Genomic DNA, 21,714 nt, shown 5'->3' on the forward strand with positions numbered 1-21,714 from the left:
TAGAGAATGCATGGGTTAGTGAACTAGAAGGCTCATTATAGGGCTGAATTCTAATGGCCATCAGGACACTCACATGTTTCTTTTAAAATTACACAAAAAGATAAAAGTATTAGTCTGTGAGATTGGGTTACAGGCGTCATTGAGGTTAATGTGTTTCCAGAGAACAACCCCTGACCTTAACTTGACCCTGTCTTGGCTGCTTCAAGGGCGCAGGCCTTAGCTGTGCTGGCCTTCTCATTTGGCACCTGAGACTGAGGTTAACAGGAGAAGAAACACAGAGTGATCAAGCCTTAAATCATTACTGCTGACAGCAGGGTTCCTACTCTTCTGAAACTCTGTGCAATGATGGACTTTGCTGCTTAATCACAGAACATTTTGGGTCTGTGATTTTGTTTTCCTTGGCCTTACACATAACTAGGTTCTATAACTTAAAATGCACACGCTCACCATTAGTTAATTTGGTAAGGCAAAGGGGTTTTTCTTTAGCCATCTGAACTGTGTAAACCAACTTCTCTAGTACATTTTTAGAGTACTAGCTCCATCCAAATTGATTAAATGGGGGAAGGGAGAGAGAATTATTGCTTAAAAGTTTGGGCCTCTAATAAGGGAGTTAAACTCAGTGTTTTGAAAATTTAGATCGTTAGAACCAATTCTCAAATGTTCATTTCTGAAGGAAAAGGCTTCAGCCCCACGTGGTGCTACTAAGGCCTTCTCTACCCTGCGGGAGCCCAGTTGGTGAACCACATATGCGAATGAAGGAATAAAAGGAAAAATGTCCATTTATTCTCATTCATGAATGTACCTGTATAAGTGATTCAGACCAAAAGCACCCCCCACCAAAAAATTAAATAAATAAAAACGATTATTAATAAGAATAAAATAGTCAAGCCCAGGGTGCCCAGGCAAAATAGCCAGACCTTGCCTCTACCAAAAAATAAAAAACTAGCCCGGCATGGTGGCGTGCACCTGTAGTCCCAACTACTCAGGCAACTACTCGGGAGGCTGAGGTGAGCAAGGAGGCTGAGGTGGGAGGATCATTTGAGCCCAGGAGGCTTAAATGAGCTCTGATAACACCACTACATTCCAGCCTGGGGAAAGGCGAGGGAGAGGAAGGGAGGGGGAGAAGGAAGGAAAGGAAGGGAAAGAAGGGAGAGAAGGAAGGGAAGGAAGGAAGTAGAGGAAGGGAGGGAAGTGAGGGGAGGAAGGAAAGGAGGGAAGGAACGAAGAGAAAAAAGAAGAAAAGAAAAAAAAAGGGGCTGGGCACAGTGGCTCATGCCTGTAATCCCAGCACTTTTGGGAAGCTGAGGCAGGCAGATCACAAAGTCAAGAGATGGAGACCATCCTGGCCAACACGGTGAAACCGTCTCTACTAAAAATACAAAAATTAGCTGGGCGTGGTGGCGTGTGCCTACAATCCCAGCTACTCGGGAGGCTGAGGCAGGAGGATCACTTCAGGCCCGGAGGCGAAGCCTGCAGTGAGCTTCGATCGCGCCACAGCACTCCAGCCTGGCCACAGAGCCAGACTCTGTCCAAAAAAAAAGAGAGACAGAAAAGAAGAGAGAGAACTGTAAACAGTTTCTTTAGAATTTAGGGCATTCGCAATAGATGGTGTTTTGCCATCCAAACTGCTTAAGGGTGGAAAGGAAGAAATTATTATTTCTTAAAAATCTGAGCCACTGATAAAAGAATTAAACTGCCTTTTTTTTTTTTTTTTTTTTAAGATTTTAAGTCATTAGAGCCAATTTGTAAATATTCGTTTCCAAGGGGAAGTCAAATCAACAGGTCTCTCTGAACCGTCTTTACCTATTACAATTAGGAAAACTGAAAATTAATAAAGGAGACCAAAATAAGGCCAAATAAGATCCCCAATAAAGACATAAAAGAGTAACAATTTAAACCCAACAGAAAACCACAGAATTTTCTATGTAAATTAAAACGAGGTTGTTACCTTGCTGGACTCTTCCAACTGAGTGCCTCGTTTCCAGGCTTCAGAGAATATGGAGCTCACAATGCTCTGCGAACGGACGTGTCCTGCTGGCTGGGTGTCAGAAACTCCACTGTCAGACTGATTGGAGTGATTTGACTGAGACTCTGTGTAAAATAGTTTTTAAAACATAAGATTAAAAGAGTCAGTATTCTAACAGTATTAATATATATGTCTAGTAAGATCTTTTACACAAGGTCAAGTGCTGTGTAGAACAGCACCAAGTTATTTTACTCGTTTCATCATAAACACAGCCAGTATCTTCTAGAAAACTTTCCTTACCCTGGAATTAATAGGAAATCTCAGATTAGTTTTAAATACTTCACCATGAGAGACTGATAATTATAATAAATGATTCACATAACATTATTGGTATCCTGACACCCAGTCTTGCATGAAATCAACTCTAAACAATAAAAGAATTAATGAACCATCAGTACAGGAGTCTCTCAATCATGTCTGCGCTACATTGAGAATCAGTTTTTTTAATACCCCTGCCCTAAGGTCACCCCAGAATTGTAACTTAGGAATTCGGATCTATACACAATGATTATTTCCTTTTTTCTAGCAATGAACAATACTTAGAATTTGACCCTCTAGTGGGAAGTGTGTTTCCTAGGGATTTAGGTATTGGCCCCACAGGGTGGCAGCTGTGCTGTATCTTGGCCTCTCAGCAAGGCACAAAAAAAGTCTTGAAAGGAGTGGGGCCTGGTAGGAATGGCTATGTGTCTCTCTGCTGCCTAAATGAGGAGGCTGAGGTGGGAGGATCCTTTGAGCCCAGGAGGCTTAAGTGAGCTATGATAGTAGGACTGCATTCCAGCCTGGGGTGATGGGAGGGGAAGGGGGAGGGGAAGGGGAAGGGGAGGGGGAAGGGAAGGCTGAGGGACTAGCAAAATTGTTTCAATGGACTCCACAGCAGGTAATGTAACCATGTGGATGCACCTAACTTGATGCCTGGTATCTAAAGGAAACTCAAATGTTAAAGCCGATCCCAACCAATCACTGTGATGGGTGGGTATCATTAGAATCTCATATTAAGCACTTCAGCCAGGGTAGTCAAAGATAAGAGCCACAAATAAACCCTAAACCCAGACTCCTTTGGAGCCAGTTAAGATAATATCCTCAGGGCAAAAATACAATACAACATAAAATAAAACCTACTGTATTTTCTCCATTCTTGGTCACCCAATAGCTGAGTCATTTTTAAAAAGTTAAAACTTCACTAGCCTCATTTATCATCCCTTTTTAGTATCTGCCTAATACTTTACACAAAGTATATGAATGCTGCCGGAGCAGGAAAAGGCACTATACCTAAACTACTTAATAAAATAATGCGTTAAAGCACTTAAGTGCTAGGTAATTTTTAAAAAAAAATACTCATCTTTTCTCAATCTTCTATCCTTTAATTTCCTTTTCTAAAATCCTACTTGCTACATACTTTTTACCTTGTCCTTCCTAACCCATGTTCTGAAAGGGTTGTTTTTTTGTTTTTGTTTTCCATTTTAATAAACTTTTTTTTAGAATAGTTTTAGATATCTACATATTAGATATCTGAATATTAGAACAGTTTTAGCACAGAATTCCTACATACCTGGCATCCAGTTTACCCATTTAGCAATATGTTTGGTTTTAAAGAAATTCTCCTTGGGGTAAAAAGTGTCCTCTTTTAATTTTATTCCCTTTACCCCATTATTAACATGTTACATTACTATGCTACATTTGTCACAACTAAGGAAATGCCTTGCTACTATTAACTATGCTCCAAACTTTATTCGGAATTCACTATTTTTCCCTAATGTCCCTTTTCTGATCCAGGACACCACATTACAGTTAATCATCCAGTCTCCTATAACAGCTTCTCAGAGTTTCCTGTTTTTGATGACTTTGATAGTTTTGAGGAATAGTGGTCAGGTATCTTGTAGACTGTCTCTCAGTTTTGGTTTGTCTGATGCTTTTTCTCTGGGTTAGTCTGAGTTTATGGAACTTGGGGAGGAAGATCATAGAGGAAAAAAGCCATTCTCACACACTATGTCAAAGGTAGCTATAACCAATATGACATTACTGATATTGACCTTGATCATGTGGTTGCAGCAGTGTTTGTCAGGTTTCTCCACTGTGAAGTTACCCCTAAGCCCTGCTCCATAATCATTGGAAGCAAGTCACTAAGCACGGCCCACACTTGAGGATTGAAGAGGTAAGCTCCACTTCCTTCAGAACAAAGCGTCCTCATAAATCATTTAGAAATCTACACAGGACAGTTGTCTCCTCTTCCCCATTTATTTATTCAGTGATTTATTTACATCAGTATAAACTCATGGATATTTATGTCAATGGGTTACAATCCTATAACTACATTAATTATCATATTGCTCAAATTGTTCCAGCTTTGACCTTTGGAGCTCTTTCAGACTGGCTCCTCTAGGTATCCCTTTGACATATTCTCATCTTGTTTTTTGTGAGACAGCATCTTGTTCTGTTGCCCAAGCTGGAGCACAGTGGTGTGACTGTACCTCACTACAGTCTTGAACTTCTGGGCTCAAGCAATCCTCCTGCCTCAGCCTCCTGAGTTGCTGGGACTATGTGTAGTACCAAGTCTGGCTAATTAAAAAAAAAAAAGTTCTAGAGATGCGGTCTTGCTGTGCTGCCCAGGCTGGTTTTGAACTCCTGGGCTCAAGTGATCCCTTCACTTAGGCCTCCCAAAGCCTTGGCATTACAGGCATGAGGCACTGTGCCTGGCCCCACTGTCGTTTTTTTAAGCATTCCCTTACTTTCTGGCATTACAGTATGCTCCAGGCTCATCCTGTATATATTCACTGCTGCAGCCCTATAATTAGCCATTTCTCTGACAGCCCTGGTTTCTTTTTTTTTTTGGAAGAACGGTATTAGAAACCATGATCTATTTAAGCAGCATCCTTGGCCAAAATTTAATAAAACAAAAAAACAAAAAGAAACCTCTATGATCTAGGGACTGGGTATTCTCATGTTCCTGGGCTATCACTGCTTCTGTCCCTCTCAGTGGACAGAACTAGGAAATGTATGTGTATATACACATTCTAAATTTGTTTTTACTTAATAGAGATGAAATAGAGTCACACAGCTTTTAAATATACTACCACTTAAAGTTATTATTTCTTTCATCACATCCAATGCAAAAATGTAAAAATTCTGCTTTTAGATGACACGGATCTCATTCATGAAACATTTTTAATTGAAAGATTTATCTTAAGATGATCATAGCACACACTTGTTTAAAGGATATAGGAATCTGAAGGAGTACAGCTTCTTCATGGATTCTGAGTACAAAGACTTTTTCCAAGTAATGTTTTATCCCAAATTATGCAGTAACAGTGGTTTTCCAGCAGTATGTGTGTTTTGAATAAATTTTATAAATATAAATAAAACTGGTTTTAAAAGTCTATATACTGATTTTTCATGTCAAATACATTTGTGAACTAGCCCATGATACTGTGCCCTCTAACAATTTTTAAAAAGGCATCTACTGATTATAATTTAGGAATTAAGTATGGCTCCAGCTTTTAAGAATCAAGTTGAAATTTCCAGGTCTACTATCAGTCTCTACAGAAACCTTCATATTAATCACAAAATAGTGCTTTGAAGCATTTTGAACTACCTGGGATGCTGGAAGAACTGGATCCTGATTTAATGCTGGAGCTGGATAAGGAGGTCCAATCACAGGTTGACTCTGTCCTCTTCAAGGCTTCTTGGTAGTTCATATACAGCTGCTTCCCATACTAAAGCGAAGACAGGAAATGGTGACATCTAAACTTCACTGAGTATGATACAGAACGATAAGGTAAAAGGGGGGACATATTGCTGTTTACTGATTGATGGTCTGTATTAAAATACCTATGATACTTCAAAAATTCTTCTAATACCATAAATTATAATCTATTCTGATTTCTCCTCATTTTTAGAGGGACAGCAAGAAGTCAACACTTGATTCTGTTCATTATAAACATTAATGTTTTTTCACCCCAAATTCTTGATCCAAGGGCAGCTTTTCAGCACTCTTCAGGATACTGCTCCAAATGTGGTTGGTAAATGATCATTACTTAAAGTAATTAAATTTTTCCAAAACTTACTTTGCTTAGGCTAAACTCCACTATTTAAGGATCATATAATGCATTCTCCAAACCCAAATTAAATCACTTTGATACTACACAAGCTTTTACCAGCGGTATTATTCCAAGTATACCAAATGTTAAAAGTTTATCCCTAAAAATAAGGAAAAAAGACAACATTTAAAACTTGAAACTTAGGCCTGAAAAAACTAGGCGCTGGTAAATCCATGAACATCAAAGTCAGAATAACTGTCATGACAACGAAACTGTATCATCAAACACCTCATGATTCCATCATCAAATCAAAAGGAAACATGCCTTTGCAATGCGGATCCCATTGACCCACTGATGCAGTGTCCTCACATCATCACAACAAAGGTATTTGATATATTGAGATTTCTTCTGGATTTGTGGATGCTGCAAGATTAAAGACAAAATCCAACTAAGTCCCGTGGAGAACTAAAGAAAAACAAACTTTATCAAAGCTTAAACATATCCTGACAAGTTACAGGCCATTAGAGTAATGGCCAATACAGTTACGCTTCTCACATGGCCAGAAGGCCAAATAAAGTAGCCCATAAGAATTTTTACAAAGTAAACAAGAAAGAAACTTCTGTGAAATGTTAGGTCAAGATTGGGAAATTCCCAAACATTCCTTCTACATTTCAAAGAAACAAAGTTCATCAAGGTTAACCAAGTCCATAGAATTCTCCATCTATAAGATTATGAAAAAGGAAGAGGATGTTTAATTTCACTTTCAACCCACTGAAATTATGAGTGCAGAAGACTCCAAATCAGACAGGGACTTTGACAAAGCTTCAGTGTCTAGAGGTGAGGTCAATTACTGGGCTGGGTACACCAAGCCTATGACACAGCACCTGGGACAAGAATCTACAGTCACACCTGTCACAGGTGAGTACAGCCCTGTAGGCCCCACCCTCTGCCAAACTGCAGGACTGCAGCACGTGCCTCCAGGGGACATGTAGATGTCAACAGCATAATCACATTTAGTTTTCACAACCCACTGTACTTTTCAGTTGAGGCTTGGATCAGAGGTGACTAACTTAACCTTGGCTACAAAATCCTGGTGTTAGGAATATGTTTAAGGAATTCTAACACCACTGAGGCTCAACCACCAGGTCCTTGGAAAGAAAAGCCCTAAATCACACTTGTTCTGAATGTAATGACTTAGGATTACCACATCTCTTTTCAACTGTTATGAAAACCAAAAAACTAATGGCTATAATTTGCCTGGAAAAAAAATTTAAATTCATGTTCAGTTATAAGAAAGAAAAAGGCCAGGCGCAGTGGCTCACGCCTGTAATCCCAGCACTTTGGGAGGCCGAGGCAGGTGGATCACGGGGTCAGGAGTTCGAGACCAGCCTGACCAACATGGTGAAACCCTGTCTCTATTAAAAATACAAAAATTAGTCGGGCGTGGTGGCGCATGCCTGTAATCCCAGCTACTCAGGAGGCTGAGGCAGGAGAATCGCTTGAACCCAGGAGGCAGAGATTGCAGTGAGCCAAGATTGTGCCACTGCACCCCAGCCTGGGTGACAGAGCGAGACTTCGTCTCCAAAAAAAACAAAGAAAAAAAGCTTTAAAAGAATTTAGTTTTCCAAAATTCCCCAATCATATTCATTGGTTGTGATAATCTCAATATCAATAAGCTCAATAAAACAAGCAATTTAAAGAAGTTTTCAATGCATCAAGAACAGATGGCCACCAATAGAAGTTATATGTATCTGCATTGTTAAAGATCAATCACTTTGGTCTACAATGAGGAAAAAAAAGTAAACCCATTAATTCTATTGTTTTTCAGAGCTCAGCTCCTATAACATTTAATACCAAAACCAATTTTCTTGTTGAAGGTTATAGTCAGTTTTAAACAATACACCCTCAACAATAAGAGGTCAGCAAAATCATACCTAACAGTCTTCCCTCCTGATAATACAGGCCCTCTCTTGGAATACGCTCTTTGTCCATGGTAAATTACATTATAATAAACCATAACAGTGATCTTGAAGAAGCAAAGGAGGGCAGACAGAGAAGTATGTATTCTTCTATAAAAGGAGGAAGGAGGATTTTACCTCATTCATTCAACAGATACTTATTGAGAACTATTTGCCAGGTGCTTCAAGTAGGTTTAGTCATGAGCAAAACAGAAGCTATAGTTTGTGCAGAAGATAAAATAGGCCAACTGAAAAGAGCTTTGTTAGTGTTGCCAGTGAGGGCTTAAGAGACTGTTCTGCTTCCTGGAGGCACTGCCTGCAGGGCAAGGTACAGAGATCTCTGCAAGCTGCTTTAGGTGGCTGGCAGCTGTATCACTACCCCCTCCCTTAATGGTGATTTGCAAACTTGACTGCATGGTTTTCAACTGTAGCAGAAGCCTGAGTGCATGTGTGCTTCTATGCATTCTGCACAAAAATAGGGTTTATTATTATTATTTTTTTAAATCAAAACAACATCTGGGAAAATCAGAGAGAAATTATCCTCCACCCTGTTCTCCTCATCTCTCTAACCTGGGAATACAGATAATAACCTGAAGAGTACTATGGTATAACTATGAGTCTTTTTAAGGCAAGTATCAGATTATTTGCTAGTTTAAAATTCCTTTTAGAACCTCAAAAAAAATTTTCATCCTCTCACATAATAAAGGCATTCATTACTTTCCTTATAGTCATCCAGGCTCTGTACAAGTACCTCTGCAGATTGTTCTGCTACTACATTATTTCATTAAAAGTGGCATTTATTGCACCCTTGCTATGTACTAGACACTATGTAAAATATTTCACATACTTCATATTTTTCACTAAATACTCACAAAACCCCTCTGAGTTACATATTATCTCCATGTTCTAAGAAGAAAGCAAGGCACACAGTAAGGTTAAAACAGCACTCAAAATTGCTTCCGATTAAGTGAAAAGTAGTACTAGAATTTGAACCTATGCAATCTCATCCCAGAGTGCATGCTTTTAACTACTATTTCATATTACTGCCTTATTAAAATGTGCCCCCTTTGAATCTGCTACCTCTGCTCCTTTTTTCCCCACACAGTATTATGCTGTCATTTTAAAAATTACACCAGGGTTAAGAGGAAGTCTGGAGGAGACATTCATTGCTAAAAACCACAAGTTCGGGCCGGGCGTGGTGGCTCAATCCTGTGATCCCAGCACTTTGGGAGGCTGAGACGGGCGGATCACGAGGTCAGGAGATCGAGACCATCCTGGCTAACACGGCGAAACCCCGTCTCTACTAAAAAATACAAAAAACTAGCCAGGCGAGGTGGCGGGCACCTGTAGTCCCAGCTACTCAGGAGGCTGAGGCGGGAGAATGGCGTGAACCCGGGAGGTGGAGCTTGCAGTGAGCTGAGATCCGGCCACTGCACTCCAGCCTGGGCGACAGAGCGAGACTCCGTCTCAAAAAAAAAAAAAAAACAAACACACACACACACACACACACACACACACACACACACCAGAAGTTCAACATTTAGATTCTTAAAAGAGTCCAGAGAACATATAATGAAATTGCTCCCAAAACAGATGAATAACTATTAAGAATACCTATTAAGAAAGTAAGGTAAACATTTCATTTTTAAAATGACGCCGATGGGTTGGGTGCAGGCCCCTATGGCTGTCTCCTCCTCCCCACTTCTTTCCTGGCAGAGCCTTACCTCTTACCTATATCCCACAGGGTGTGAATTTTGACTGGTGTAAGCCAACCACAGTAGTTTTATTCCCTTGTCAGTGATTGGCTTGTCAGCAGAAAATGTACTCTGGGCCAGTAACTCTCAAAAGGGGGGTGGTTGAGTAACTTCTGTCAAATAGTTCCTTCCTCTTATAAAAGACAAATACAAGGAGCAATAATCCCTCTTCTGCTGGCTGGATTTTGCTGGGTCTACATGTGATGCATAGAACTGCAGCAGCCATCTTGTGACTGTGAGGTGAGTCAGCCCGAGAATAAGCTGATATGTGGAAGTAGAACAAGAAAAGATGGAAAGAATTTGAGTTCTCACTGACAACGTTGAGCCACTGAAATAACCAACCAACCTTACTGTTTTCATGTTATGAGATTCCCCCAATAACTTTATTTTGTGTGGATTATGTCTACTGATATTGAAGGAGTTAAAAATGTACCACCCTGGCATATTAAGTTAAAAGACACTTGAAAAACAGCAGGTACAGAAGATCACTCTGACCTTCATGCTATTTCTTAAAAGCCTTAGAAGATGAAATTACCATGCGAAAGATGCCTTCCCAATACTAGAAAGCGACAATATCTTTCTCCTCAGGGATGAGAAGTTGAAACCAACAGAATTCTGTACAGACCTTGTTAAAATAACTCGTATCTTTAAGGCTTCACGTATAATTTAGTTGCTTCTTCACAAATTATTCTTTGTCCAATCCAGTATACAAGTAATTATGCTTTTCTTCTGTTGATCTCTTATGTCAACTTAATTCGTGTGCCCAGCCAGGACCCTAAGAGGATGGAAGTGAAGTTTTTCCACCCCAGCAATACTTAGATTAGAAATTAAAACTAAGAAAAAATTAAACTACAAGAATACACAGGCCAGGCCAGGCACAGTGGCTCACGCCTGTAATCCCAACACTTCAGCAAACTGAAGTAGGCGGATCACTTGAGATCCGGAGTTCAAGACCAGCTTGATCAACATGGCAAAACCCCATCTCTCCTAAAAACACAAAAATTAACTGGGTGTAGTGGCATGTGGCTGTAGTCCCAGCTACTTGGGGAGCTGAGGCATGAGAATTGCTTGAACCCGGGAGGCACAGGTTGCAGTGAGCCGAGATCATGTCAGCCAGGGAGACAGAGTGAGACTGTCTCAAAAAAAAAAAAAAAAAAAAAAAAAAGAATAGACAAACACACATTACACTAGCGTGAAGATACCATCACATGTCATATAACCTTTTAGAAAACTCTACTATACATATGTGAGAGAATGAAAGTTCAAGAGGCAAATAACATCTTAGCATTATTAAATAATTTTGACATCGTGGTCTTAGGGACTGACTCTTAGGAAACTGTAGACATCATTTTGAAAACTGCTGAATTAAGCTACTTTGCACTGACTTTTAAAAAAGTATTTGCACCTAAAGGTACCTAAAATGATTCAGTGGTGTCCCCCCAAAACACAATTATTTAATAAAAGGTTGCCATTATGGCCGGGAGCAGTGGCTCTGCCTGTAACCGAAACACTCTGGGAAGCCTAGGCAGGCGGATCACTTGAGGCCAGAAGTCTGTGATTAGCCTAGGCAACACGGCTAAACCCTGTCTCTACAAAAAAACACAAAAATTAGCTGGGTGTGGTGGCATGCGCCTGCAGTCCCAGCTACTTGGGAGACTGAGCTGGGAAGATCGCTGGAGCCTGAAAAGTCAAGGCTACAGTGAGCTGTGATTGTGCCACTCCACTCCAGCCTGGGTGACAGAGCAAGACTCTGCCTCCAAAAAAAAAAAAAAAAAAAGGTTGCCATTACAATTACAATGTACTGAACTTTATCAAAGCAATCAAAACTCCAAAATCCTAAAATCCGAAAACTCCTAAACTAATGGCCGTCACCAAACTAAAGTGACAATTCTGAGAAAAGTGAAACTAAACACGGTATCAACATGTAGACCTAAGTAGTTACCAAGGAATTACAAAGATGGAGCCAAAGAAAAATAAAAATACTTATCTCCATAGTTTTCTTGAATTTTTGTATGTCGTTTTTATCAGTGTTCTAATAGATCACTGTAAATTTGCTTAAAATGTCAGTTCTTCTCAAAAGTACAGATATAATCATTGTAAGAAGTACAAAAGCTTGAATAAAGAAGAAAAAAAAACTTCCTAAAAACAGCTCAGGTCACAATACATGCATGGGCTATCATGACTACCGCTGAGGGAAAAAAAGAAAAAAATTATTTCTGGACCAGTTGACAGCCAGTCTGATTTGAACTTGGACACAGTGCCCTCTGATGGTTTGCTGAGTAAGTACAGGAAAAGAACTAAAGCACATTTATGACCTACATTTGGCTCTAAGTTTTCCTAAAATAAGCCTAGTGTTAAATGATAATCTCAAATTTATAATCGAACACATTTTATAGCTTACAACTCAAAACTTACAATCTAATATTCACTCCTTACCTAGAGATAACTGGCTCAGGGTCTGCTATGATATAGCACGTGCTTCTTTTCCTTACCACACTTCACCATTCCTTTTTAACTTTGAGAATAAAGCAAAAACAGTATAATTGATGGTATCTCAACAATTCTAAAATGTCCAATAACCTGCTCTATGTCTAACATCAATTAAAATTCCTAAAAAGAGATACGTATTTACCTTCAGCACTAGACAATAGTCTGTAGGTGCTTTGTATTTGTTCCGATAGTCCTGGCCATAATAAACGTTGACATGATCCAGCTGGAGAAAGCAAACCAGATCCCGAGAGACCTAAGATAAAAATACCAAAAAGATAAAATTAATAATGCACAAACAAGCAAATATACCTGGTTAACAGTTTCTAGGTGAGAATCAAAACTGCTTTTGCTAATACTAAATAGAAATTATTGCTATTTTACATAAGACAATGAGATGCTCCATTAATGAGATGCTCCATTAATGTTTCTCCATTAATGTTTCTAAGTTCTTACTTCTCTGGTCACTAGGCTCAACTAGTGACCAGAGAAGTAAGAACTTTCAGGTTTCTTCTTCTTTATAATAGATTAATACACAAAGCAATATTCTATGTCTTCCATGAATTCAAACAAATCATAGCCTGGGTTCACCTTGTCAGCATACTCAATACAAATTAAAAGCAATTAGCATAATGAGGAAGTTCAAATTCCAACAGAAGGGACACACCTTTGCTTTTCCTTTGGGGACATAGTAGATACCAGATGCTCGCAACAGAAAATAACGCTTTTTCCAGGACTTCTTGCCATCATCCTTCAACCAAAGGACGCCTTCAATTTCTGGTACAGTTACAGAACTTCCACAAAAACATTCCTAAAATAACAAGATTATTTGGAAAGACTTATGATCGTTGGATTCTCAGAACAAAGTTGTGTTTACTCCTGTGAAATGCATGACAGTTAGTTATTAAACCAAAATGGTTTTATATTAAAACCAAGCTGCTAATTTAACCTCAATTAGAACTTTCCGGCCAGGTGTGGTGGCTCATGCCTGTAATCCCAGCACTTTGGGAAGCCGAAGCAGGCGGATCACTTGAAGTCAGGAGTTCGAGACCAGCCTGGCCAATATAGTGAAACCATGTCTCTACTAAAAAATAAATAAATAAAAAATAAGCCGGGAATGGTGGCGTGAGCCTGTAGTTCCAGTTATGTGGGCAGCTGAGGCACGAAAATTGCTTGAACCTGGGAGGCAGAAGTTGCAGTGAGCTGAGATCGCATCACTGCACTCCAGCCTGGGCAACAGAGCAAGACTGTCTCAAAACAAAAACAAAAACAAAAACAAAACCACTTTCTATTCTAAAGACAACACGAGTTTGGAACTACTATGGCAATCCTAAAATGTTTAATAAATAAAAATGCCAGTCATAAATGTGATACTGAATTTTTACCTACAAACTTTTACCTAAAACACGTTAGTGTTTCGGAGAAAAACTAAGTTGACACATTAACTGAGTTGCATATAACAGTAGCTAATGTAAACAGCACAGTTACACTAAATTTAATAAAACTGTCAGGGCAAACCAAGCATTAGACTTTATTTTTTCTCCACATTTAGATTAGCTGTCAAACTAAACAGGAATATATTTTAAAAGAATGCAACGTGCTAAGTGTATGGTTAAACTTTAAGAATTTAAAAACTATCCATTTATGTGACTCTAAGACAAAGAGGGCATTTATTTAAAAAATACTTAATACTAGGTTGAAAGATCTATAAACACTCAAAATTCTAAGTTCTAAACACTATGCTTTGATAAAAATATAATATTAAAGAAATCAATTATGGAATTGTGAAAGAAAAGAGAAATCCTCAGAGAACACTAATACAGGACATTTGGGCCTAAATTAATTTCTCCTCAAAGTACAGAAAAATTAGGAATTATAAGGCGGATTTTTACTTAACTGTAGCTTGTGTATCACTATGAAAACTGAATGCTGATCTTCACTTCCTAATTGCCTTGCTGGTAAGTAAAGGTTTATTCAGGTTTTCAAGTATACTAACTTACTTGATTTTAGTTCTTTAAAATCAGCCAAAAATTCAATTCCGTTTTTCCAAGAAAAATGACCATGATTTTTAAAATTATTTGAATTATTTAAGGATAAAGCTGGAAATATTTTGTGAACAGCTAATTATATTCAAATTTCTCTCTGAGTAAGCAGATAAAAACAGCAAAACCACATCCTTCACTGACCAGCCATCTCTTCCACTTGGCAGCCCCTAAAAGCTCATTACTCTTAGACCACTAGAATATGGCTTGGCAAAGTAATAGTTTTTAAAAGGGTCTTCAGTGGCCTAACACGTTCAACACAGTTGAACTCTCTCCCTCATACTATCAAAGAATACACAGTCTTCTTTAGTTAAAATTGTAACTACAAATATAGAACCCTGACATACTTGACTTCAAAAAGGATTTTTATTTTATTTTTATTTTATTTTTTATTTTAGACAGAGTCTCACCCTGTTGCCAGGCTAGAATGCAGTGGCACGATCTCGGCTCACTGCAACCTCTGCGTCGCGGGTTCAAGCAATTCTCTGCCTCAGCCTCCCAAGTAGCTGGGATTACAGGCGCCCGCCACCATGCCCGGCTAATTTTTGTATTTTTTAGTAGACAGGGTTTCACCATCTTGACCAGGCTGGTCTTGAACTCCTGACCTCGTGATTCACCCGCCTCGGCCTCCTGAAGTGTTGGGATTACAGGTGTGAGCCACTGCACCTGGCCTCATATTTTAATTTTTACAAGAAAATGGGGGGTGTCATACCTCCAACAGGACTTCTTTGTTTCTATCTGCCATCTCAGCTGTTTCCTTTTTCCCCAAAAGATAATTCTGGAAAAACAAACACATGGAAGGGATAGGTGGGGGAGAAAAAAAGAAGGTTAAAGCATAAATCCATTCTGTTATTCCCTTGGCACAGGTGTATGTTTTCTTCTAGAGAAATAGCAACTCTAATTTCTGTTGGTATAGAGTAGAATAAACTTTGAAAAGTTACCTGTATATGGGCATCATCACTAAAATGCTTAACACCAGTCTCCTCCTTGCCTGGCCACTTGTCATAAACTGTCCTCACCCAGACTGTGAGGTGGTATTACACTCAACAGCTGGCAAATATGTTTTGGGATATCTAATGAAAGCTATAGTTAAAGGATCTGAAAGGTTTAGAAATATACTGATCTAGGTGCAGAAAATTTATGTTCTGGCTTTTTAAGAAGAAATCCCAAATTCTCTGGGACTCATTTATTAATAATCTCATTTACTTGACTCAACTAAAAATCTGAATTCTGGCTAGGCGCGATGGTTCACACCTGTAATCCCAGCACTTTGGGAGGCCAAGGCGGGCGGATCACGAGGTCAGAAGTTCGAGACCAGCCTGACCAACATGGTGAAACCCCGTCTCTACTAAAAACACAAAATTAGCCGGATGTGGCGGCACGCACCTGTAGTCCCAGCTACTCAGGAGGCTGAGGCAGGAGAATCGCTTGGAGGCGGAGGTTGCAGTGAGCCAAGATCACACCACTGACTCCAGCCTGGGTGATAATGCGAGACTCCGTCTCAAAAAAACAAATAAAAACAAACAAAAAGCAAACAAACAAAAAAACTGAATTCTACTCATTAGTACACAGTCATCCCTTGTTGTCCATAGGAGATTGATTCTAGGACCTCCCCTGTATGCCAAAATCTGCTGATGCTTGAGTCTCTTATAAAAATGGGGTCACATCTACATATAACCTATGCACATTCTCCCTTGTACTAGAAATAATCTCTAGAGTACTTAACTAATACAATGCCTACATATCACTTAATTTGCATGAATTCAATGCAGTACTCAACACGTGGCTTATTCAAGTTTTGTTTTTTGGAACCTGGAATTATTTTTCTGAGTATTTTAGATCTGTAGTTGGGCAAATCCACAGATGCAGAACCCATGGATATAGAGGGCAGGCTGTAATTATTATTATTATTATTATTGTTACTTTTTTTTTGAGATGGAGTCTCGCTCTGTCACCCAGGCTGGAGTGCAGTGGCACTATCTCGGCTCACTGCAAGCTCCACCTCCCAGGTTCAGGCCATTTTCCTGCCTCAGCCTCCCGAGTAGCTGGGACTACAGGCGCCCGCCACCATGCCCGGCTCATTTTTTGTATTTTTAGTAGAGACAGGGTTTCACCATGTTAGCCAGGATGGTCTGGATCTCCTGACCTCGCGATCTGCCCGCCTTGGCCTCCCAAAGTGCTGGGATTACAGGCGCAAGTCACTGCGCCCAGCCTGTAATTATTTTTCATAACTGCCTACAAAAAGATCTGTTGATACCCCCAAATATGTATTTTTCACCAAAACATCCGGAAAAGACATGTCATGATTAAGCCATCTGAAGCATAACTACGCAATACCTTTAACACTGCTGCTATTTTTCCTCATTACTACTTTTTACTGTGGAGTTGTTTTCCCTCACCTACTGAATTTTGTAAAATGTCTAGGTATCGGGAAGTATTAACTCAAACATTATTTTGGAATAAGGAAAGATGTCAAATAAATCTAACTATGTTTATTAGAATGTAGAGCCATTTGTAATCAAGGTTACTAGGATGTTTAAAAAGAAGTGTCAGCTGGATAAATGGCTGGAGTAGAAAAGTACTTTTCTTTGATGAGATGACAAACTCACCAAATAAACAGCTGGGTTCAACACAGCTCTGGATGACAGAGTCAAAAGACCTGGTAATTCACTAGAGCTATACTTCTGCTTCTGAAAGGGCTCACCCCATCTGGTTCTGGAGGACTGGAAACCTCTTTGGGGCTTAACACGTGGGCACGAGCTGACTTTCCGCAGCAGCAGCAGCAGATGATGATGCTCCTATAGGATTTTGCAGGTATATCGCTCCAACCAGGTGTTTACCAGTCTTTTAACGCTATTAACTTAGCAGTAATCATATAAAATAGGAGACATATTTAAAAATCCTGACCTCTGTAAGTTGTTTGCTCTTACCTGTGGGTTTTTGAAAAGTGCGTATTTTTCTATACGCTCCATAAATATAAGCTTGTTTTGGCTATCTCTTGTCCAATTAAGAAGATTTTCAACCAAGTTTTCATGGTCTTCAAAGATTCTCTCTGTCCCAAAATAAAATATCCATATTTTGTTAGTATTCATTAGAGCTGCATGAAAAACATGAAACTTTGCGAAGTAGTTAACCTCAGAACCAAGTAGTCTTAACTGACATTTTAGCAACTAAAAATTATCTGGTCTTCCCTAATTTTTCAAACGAAGAAATATGCCTTAATTATGGTAAGTGACATAACTAAGATCACAGAGCTGATATATGGAAGAACTAGGACTAGAATCTAGGCTTTCTGACTTGCAGTACACCATTCTACAGTCTTAAACATTTTCCCATCCCACCCTTAAAAATAAAACATTAGTTACATCTTACAAGTTTCAATATCAAGTCAATATCAATATCAATATCAATATCAATATCAAGTATTTCCTATTGTACTTAGTTCTTGGCATTTCCAAGATAATTTCTTCTTTGATCCATGACTATTGTTTAATCTTAAATGTAGATGTATTTTCTAATTTCCAAATGAAAGAACGTGTCCTGTATACTGAACATATATTAAAGAACATGTTCTAGATATGGATTCTTTGAAATTTGTTAATGTGCTTTATGTTTCCCGAGTCAAATGCTGGTTTAAAGACTTCAGTACAAATTCAAGTTAACATAATAATCTTTAGTAAATGCATCAGTCTATCCAGTTCTTATTTGAAGAAAAAAACTATTTTGTTACCTTTTTAAAAAACTTTGTTTTAGCCATTATAAAATCTGAATAGAAATGATCTTGTATTCAAAGAACTCTTAAAATACTTCAGAAAAAAATAATGTAAAGAAGCCAAATCATGAAAGGTAATTTTATCGAAAAAATATATAAAGATGCGGCCAGGTGTGGTGGTTCAAGCCTGCAATCCCAGCACTTTGGGAGGCCAAGGTGGGCGGATCACAAGGTCTGGAGATCAAGACCATTCTGGCCAACAGGTGAAACCCCATCTCTACTAAAAATACAAAAAATTAGCCAGGTGTGGTGGCGCATGCCTGTAGTCCCAGCTACTTGGGAGGCTGAGGCAGAATAATTGCTCATACTCGGGAGGCAGAGGCTGCAGTGAGCTGAGATCGCACCATTGCACTTCAGTCTGGGCAACAGAGTGAGACTCTGTCCCCCCAAAAATAAAAATAAAATAAAAACATATATCTATAAAGGTAACTCGAAATGTTTTATCAACATGAAAACTGATGAAGTTACACAAAAATTAGAAAGCAATTAAAGCAATGATATTACTAACCCATTTGTAATTCAGAAACAGTTTCTACCAGTGACCAGTCTAAACTATAACCGCAGTGGGATTTGTCCATTAGGTTATCCAGTACTTGTCTTACTGTTTGTCTCTCATCCACCATCATTGTTTTAGAACTGTCATCAGACATGTGGACTCTAATCACCAGCTATAACAGGTAAAAAGAAAAGTAAATGAACACTAAAAAATGGCATTCTAGAAAAGGCATTCATCCAATATCAAATAAAATTTAATGTATTTGTATATAAATTAAAACACAAAGAATGACTTCATTATGCAAAAATATAGGCTAAAAATCAGACATCAAATACCCTGGTTAAGTAAATTTAAAGCACTTTAAAAATATTAACAACAGATAAGGTTATAATGTTATGATTACTCCTTTAGGAGAATTACTCCTTTTATAATGCATTTTACCCACAAAAAATACTGCATGTGAAAAATATATTACTAGGAAGAAATGCCTCTGTGTCTCTCCACATCTCAGAGGTACATTACATAAACAAGGCAATTCCCTACAAATCCATAAAACTGATAAAAAATCCCAAACCAGGAAGAGGCCCACATATCACCTTTTTCACTTGTGCTTCTTTAATTTTCTCTAGGGCAACTCTGATCTTCTCAGCTTTCAATTTTGCTGCCTGCTCTTCCTGTGAACACAAAGCATTTCAGATAAACAATGCTAAGATGATGAAATATTTGAGAAATATTTTTTATCCTTAAGGATGTTCTTAGCAATGAATTTCATTAAGAATATAACTTCACACACATAGAGCACATTTTAAAAATAACTGTTCACAAAGAGCAGACATATTGTAAAGAAACATTTTATAGATGCAGACTTGAAGATGTCATACAATAGGCATTTCTACATTCAATATTCTAGAGGAAAAAAAGAACTCTGTGATGTAGTAAATTCCCAAATTTGATTTTGTCAATGTGAAGCAGATGAATTTCAGGTTCTGGGATAGGAGAAAAATGAACACATAGTGGCCATCTTTGGGTCTGACAATTTGTTTCACCTGCACAATCCCTCAACTCTGAATTTACACTTCCTCCAAAGTAACGGCATGCTCTTGCATACTAATGTTCTGTTCTGTTACAGTGAAAGTGTCACTGTCACAAAAATATCTCCAGCAAAAAACAGTATCTGCCTATTTACAACCATATAGAAACCCTTTAAAAAATAAAAAAAAGTAGGTATAATCTCATTAATACACCAATACAAATATAAGAAGCTGTCTTACTGCCTAAGTTTCACTCTGCTTTGGAAAATCATACAATGTAATCAATGTCTTATGTCAGTAAATTCAAAATTTGTTTCTATTAATTCAATGACTATTTTTAAATGCTAAATATGATTTTCTAAATAACTTAAAATTTCTAGTAACTTCTACCTCAGAAAACTTAGATTAAAAAGAGTAATAAAAATTGTAACAACTAAAAATATACTTAAACCATTTGTCTATTTTTTTCTGAATTAGCACATAGTACTCTACTAGTGGTACTTAACTTGTAATTTCCAGCAATAGACCATAATATGCTGTGGCATTAATCTCCAATTTAAAAAAACTTGCATAAGTAAACTTTTGTTTATAAAGGATTATTTTCTATTTCTAGGCTTTTGATTACTCTAGAAAATACCTAAGAAAAATAAAAACTTCTTGGTTGGGCGCATTGGCTCATGTCTATAATCCCGGCACTTTGGGAGGCTGTGGCAGGAGGATCACTTGAGGTCAGGAGTTGGGAGACCAGCCTGGCCAACTTGGTGGAACCCCGTCTCTAATTAAAATACAAAAATTAGCTGTGCTTGGTGGCATGTGCCTGTAATCCCAGCTACTTGGGAGGCTGAGGCAGAAGAATGCTTGACCCCGGGAGACAGAGGCTGCAGTGAGCTGAGATTGTGCCACTGCACTCCAGTCTGGGCAACAGAGCGAGACTCCATCTCAAAAAAAAAAAAAAAAAAAAAAAAAAGAAAGAAAAATGGAAACTTCCACCTTAAATATTCCTTTATTTAAGTCTAAGAAAAAAACCTAATCATATCAGCCAAACTTTATCCTCTTTGCATTGTGGTGAAAACCACAATCCACATGTTATTCATTAAAAAGCTAAAGCTTCCAGGGCAAAAAACAAAAAGAGAAACTCAGTTCACAGATTTATTCTGTCTGCCTAAATCCTGTTGGCTTTCTTATTTATGAACTGCTTTTCTTTCTATTTTATACTCTAGGCTGTCTCCCATCATTTCAAGCTTAGTATTTACTATTTTGTGGAACAGAGAAGAAAACAGTGGTTAGGGAAGGCAGTGGGCTTGGTTGCCAGAAATCTGATCCCTTCCAATGAAAGGAGCCAATGAATTAACATAATAACCAGGGTCTGGAAATACTATCTGTAAACTCAATTAGGCAGAAAACAAAGAACTTTATTTTTTAAATGGAGAGGGCTAAGACAAGACTCAATTCTTATACTATTATATATTCCTCTGACTAAAAGATTAAATCATCCTATTTTTAAAAAATCCTTTATGCAAATAAACAAATAGCAGAATTATAAAACATGTTGATTACATTTTCAGACACAAATTTTTCTTTTTAAAACAAGCTTTGAAATGAGAAAACTAAATTACTGTCATTAAAACTCTCAGTTTTTAGAATTATGAGTCTTAGAGAAACAAATTGTTAGGTAAATTACCAAAACTTATATGCGTTTTTGATGAACAGAGCACTACTTTATAAAGGAATCTGCAATACTTCCATTTTCCAGCAGTTTTTATGAAATTAGTTACTTGACACATTTAGGGAAAGAGAAAGAAGAAGGCAGAAGTTTCATGAATATTTTCTCAATGGGATAATTATCTTATATTCCTCATGGCTCATTTGCCACATTCTTATATTGGCATGAATTGCAAAGAAAGTTTACTGAAGTATACTTGCAAGTTTCACTTCATACCCCTGAAAAGTAAATTTAAAGTCTGAAGAGGAAAAACTGATATGTGGAATCAATATTTTGTATATTTGAAATACAAACATGAACAACTTTTTTTTTTTTTTTTTTTTTTTTTTTTGAGATGATGGAGTCTAGCTCTGTTGCCCAGGCTGGAGTGCAGTGGGATGACCTTGGCTCA

General features: G+C 38.1%; 1 protein-coding gene across 1 annotated transcript in view; it reads right to left on the bottom strand.

Moving 5' to 3' along the window:
• Positions 1-21,714, bottom strand: part of RAPH1 (Ras association (RalGDS/AF-6) and pleckstrin homology domains 1) — a 106,246-nt gene that overhangs the window by 8,576 nt on the left and 75,956 nt on the right. The window contains exons 5-13 of the mRNA XM_023219281.2: positions 19,166-19,243; positions 18,582-18,741; positions 17,232-17,353; positions 15,014-15,079; positions 12,927-13,070; positions 12,405-12,515; positions 6,385-6,483; positions 5,616-5,736; positions 1,949-2,091 (exon numbers count right to left, since the gene is read on the bottom strand). Of these exons, the coding sequence (XP_023075049.1) occupies positions 1,949-2,091; positions 5,616-5,736; positions 6,385-6,483; positions 12,405-12,515; positions 12,927-13,070; positions 15,014-15,079; positions 17,232-17,353; positions 18,582-18,741; positions 19,166-19,243 (1,044 nt within the window). The remainder of the gene's footprint in view (positions 1-1,948; positions 2,092-5,615; positions 5,737-6,384; positions 6,484-12,404; positions 12,516-12,926; positions 13,071-15,013; positions 15,080-17,231; positions 17,354-18,581; positions 18,742-19,165; positions 19,244-21,714) is intronic.

This window comes from Piliocolobus tephrosceles, chromosome 11, assembly GCF_002776525.5.
Source record: "Piliocolobus tephrosceles isolate RC106 chromosome 11, ASM277652v3, whole genome shotgun sequence".
Lineage (NCBI taxonomy): Eukaryota > Metazoa > Chordata > Mammalia > Primates > Cercopithecidae > Piliocolobus > Piliocolobus tephrosceles.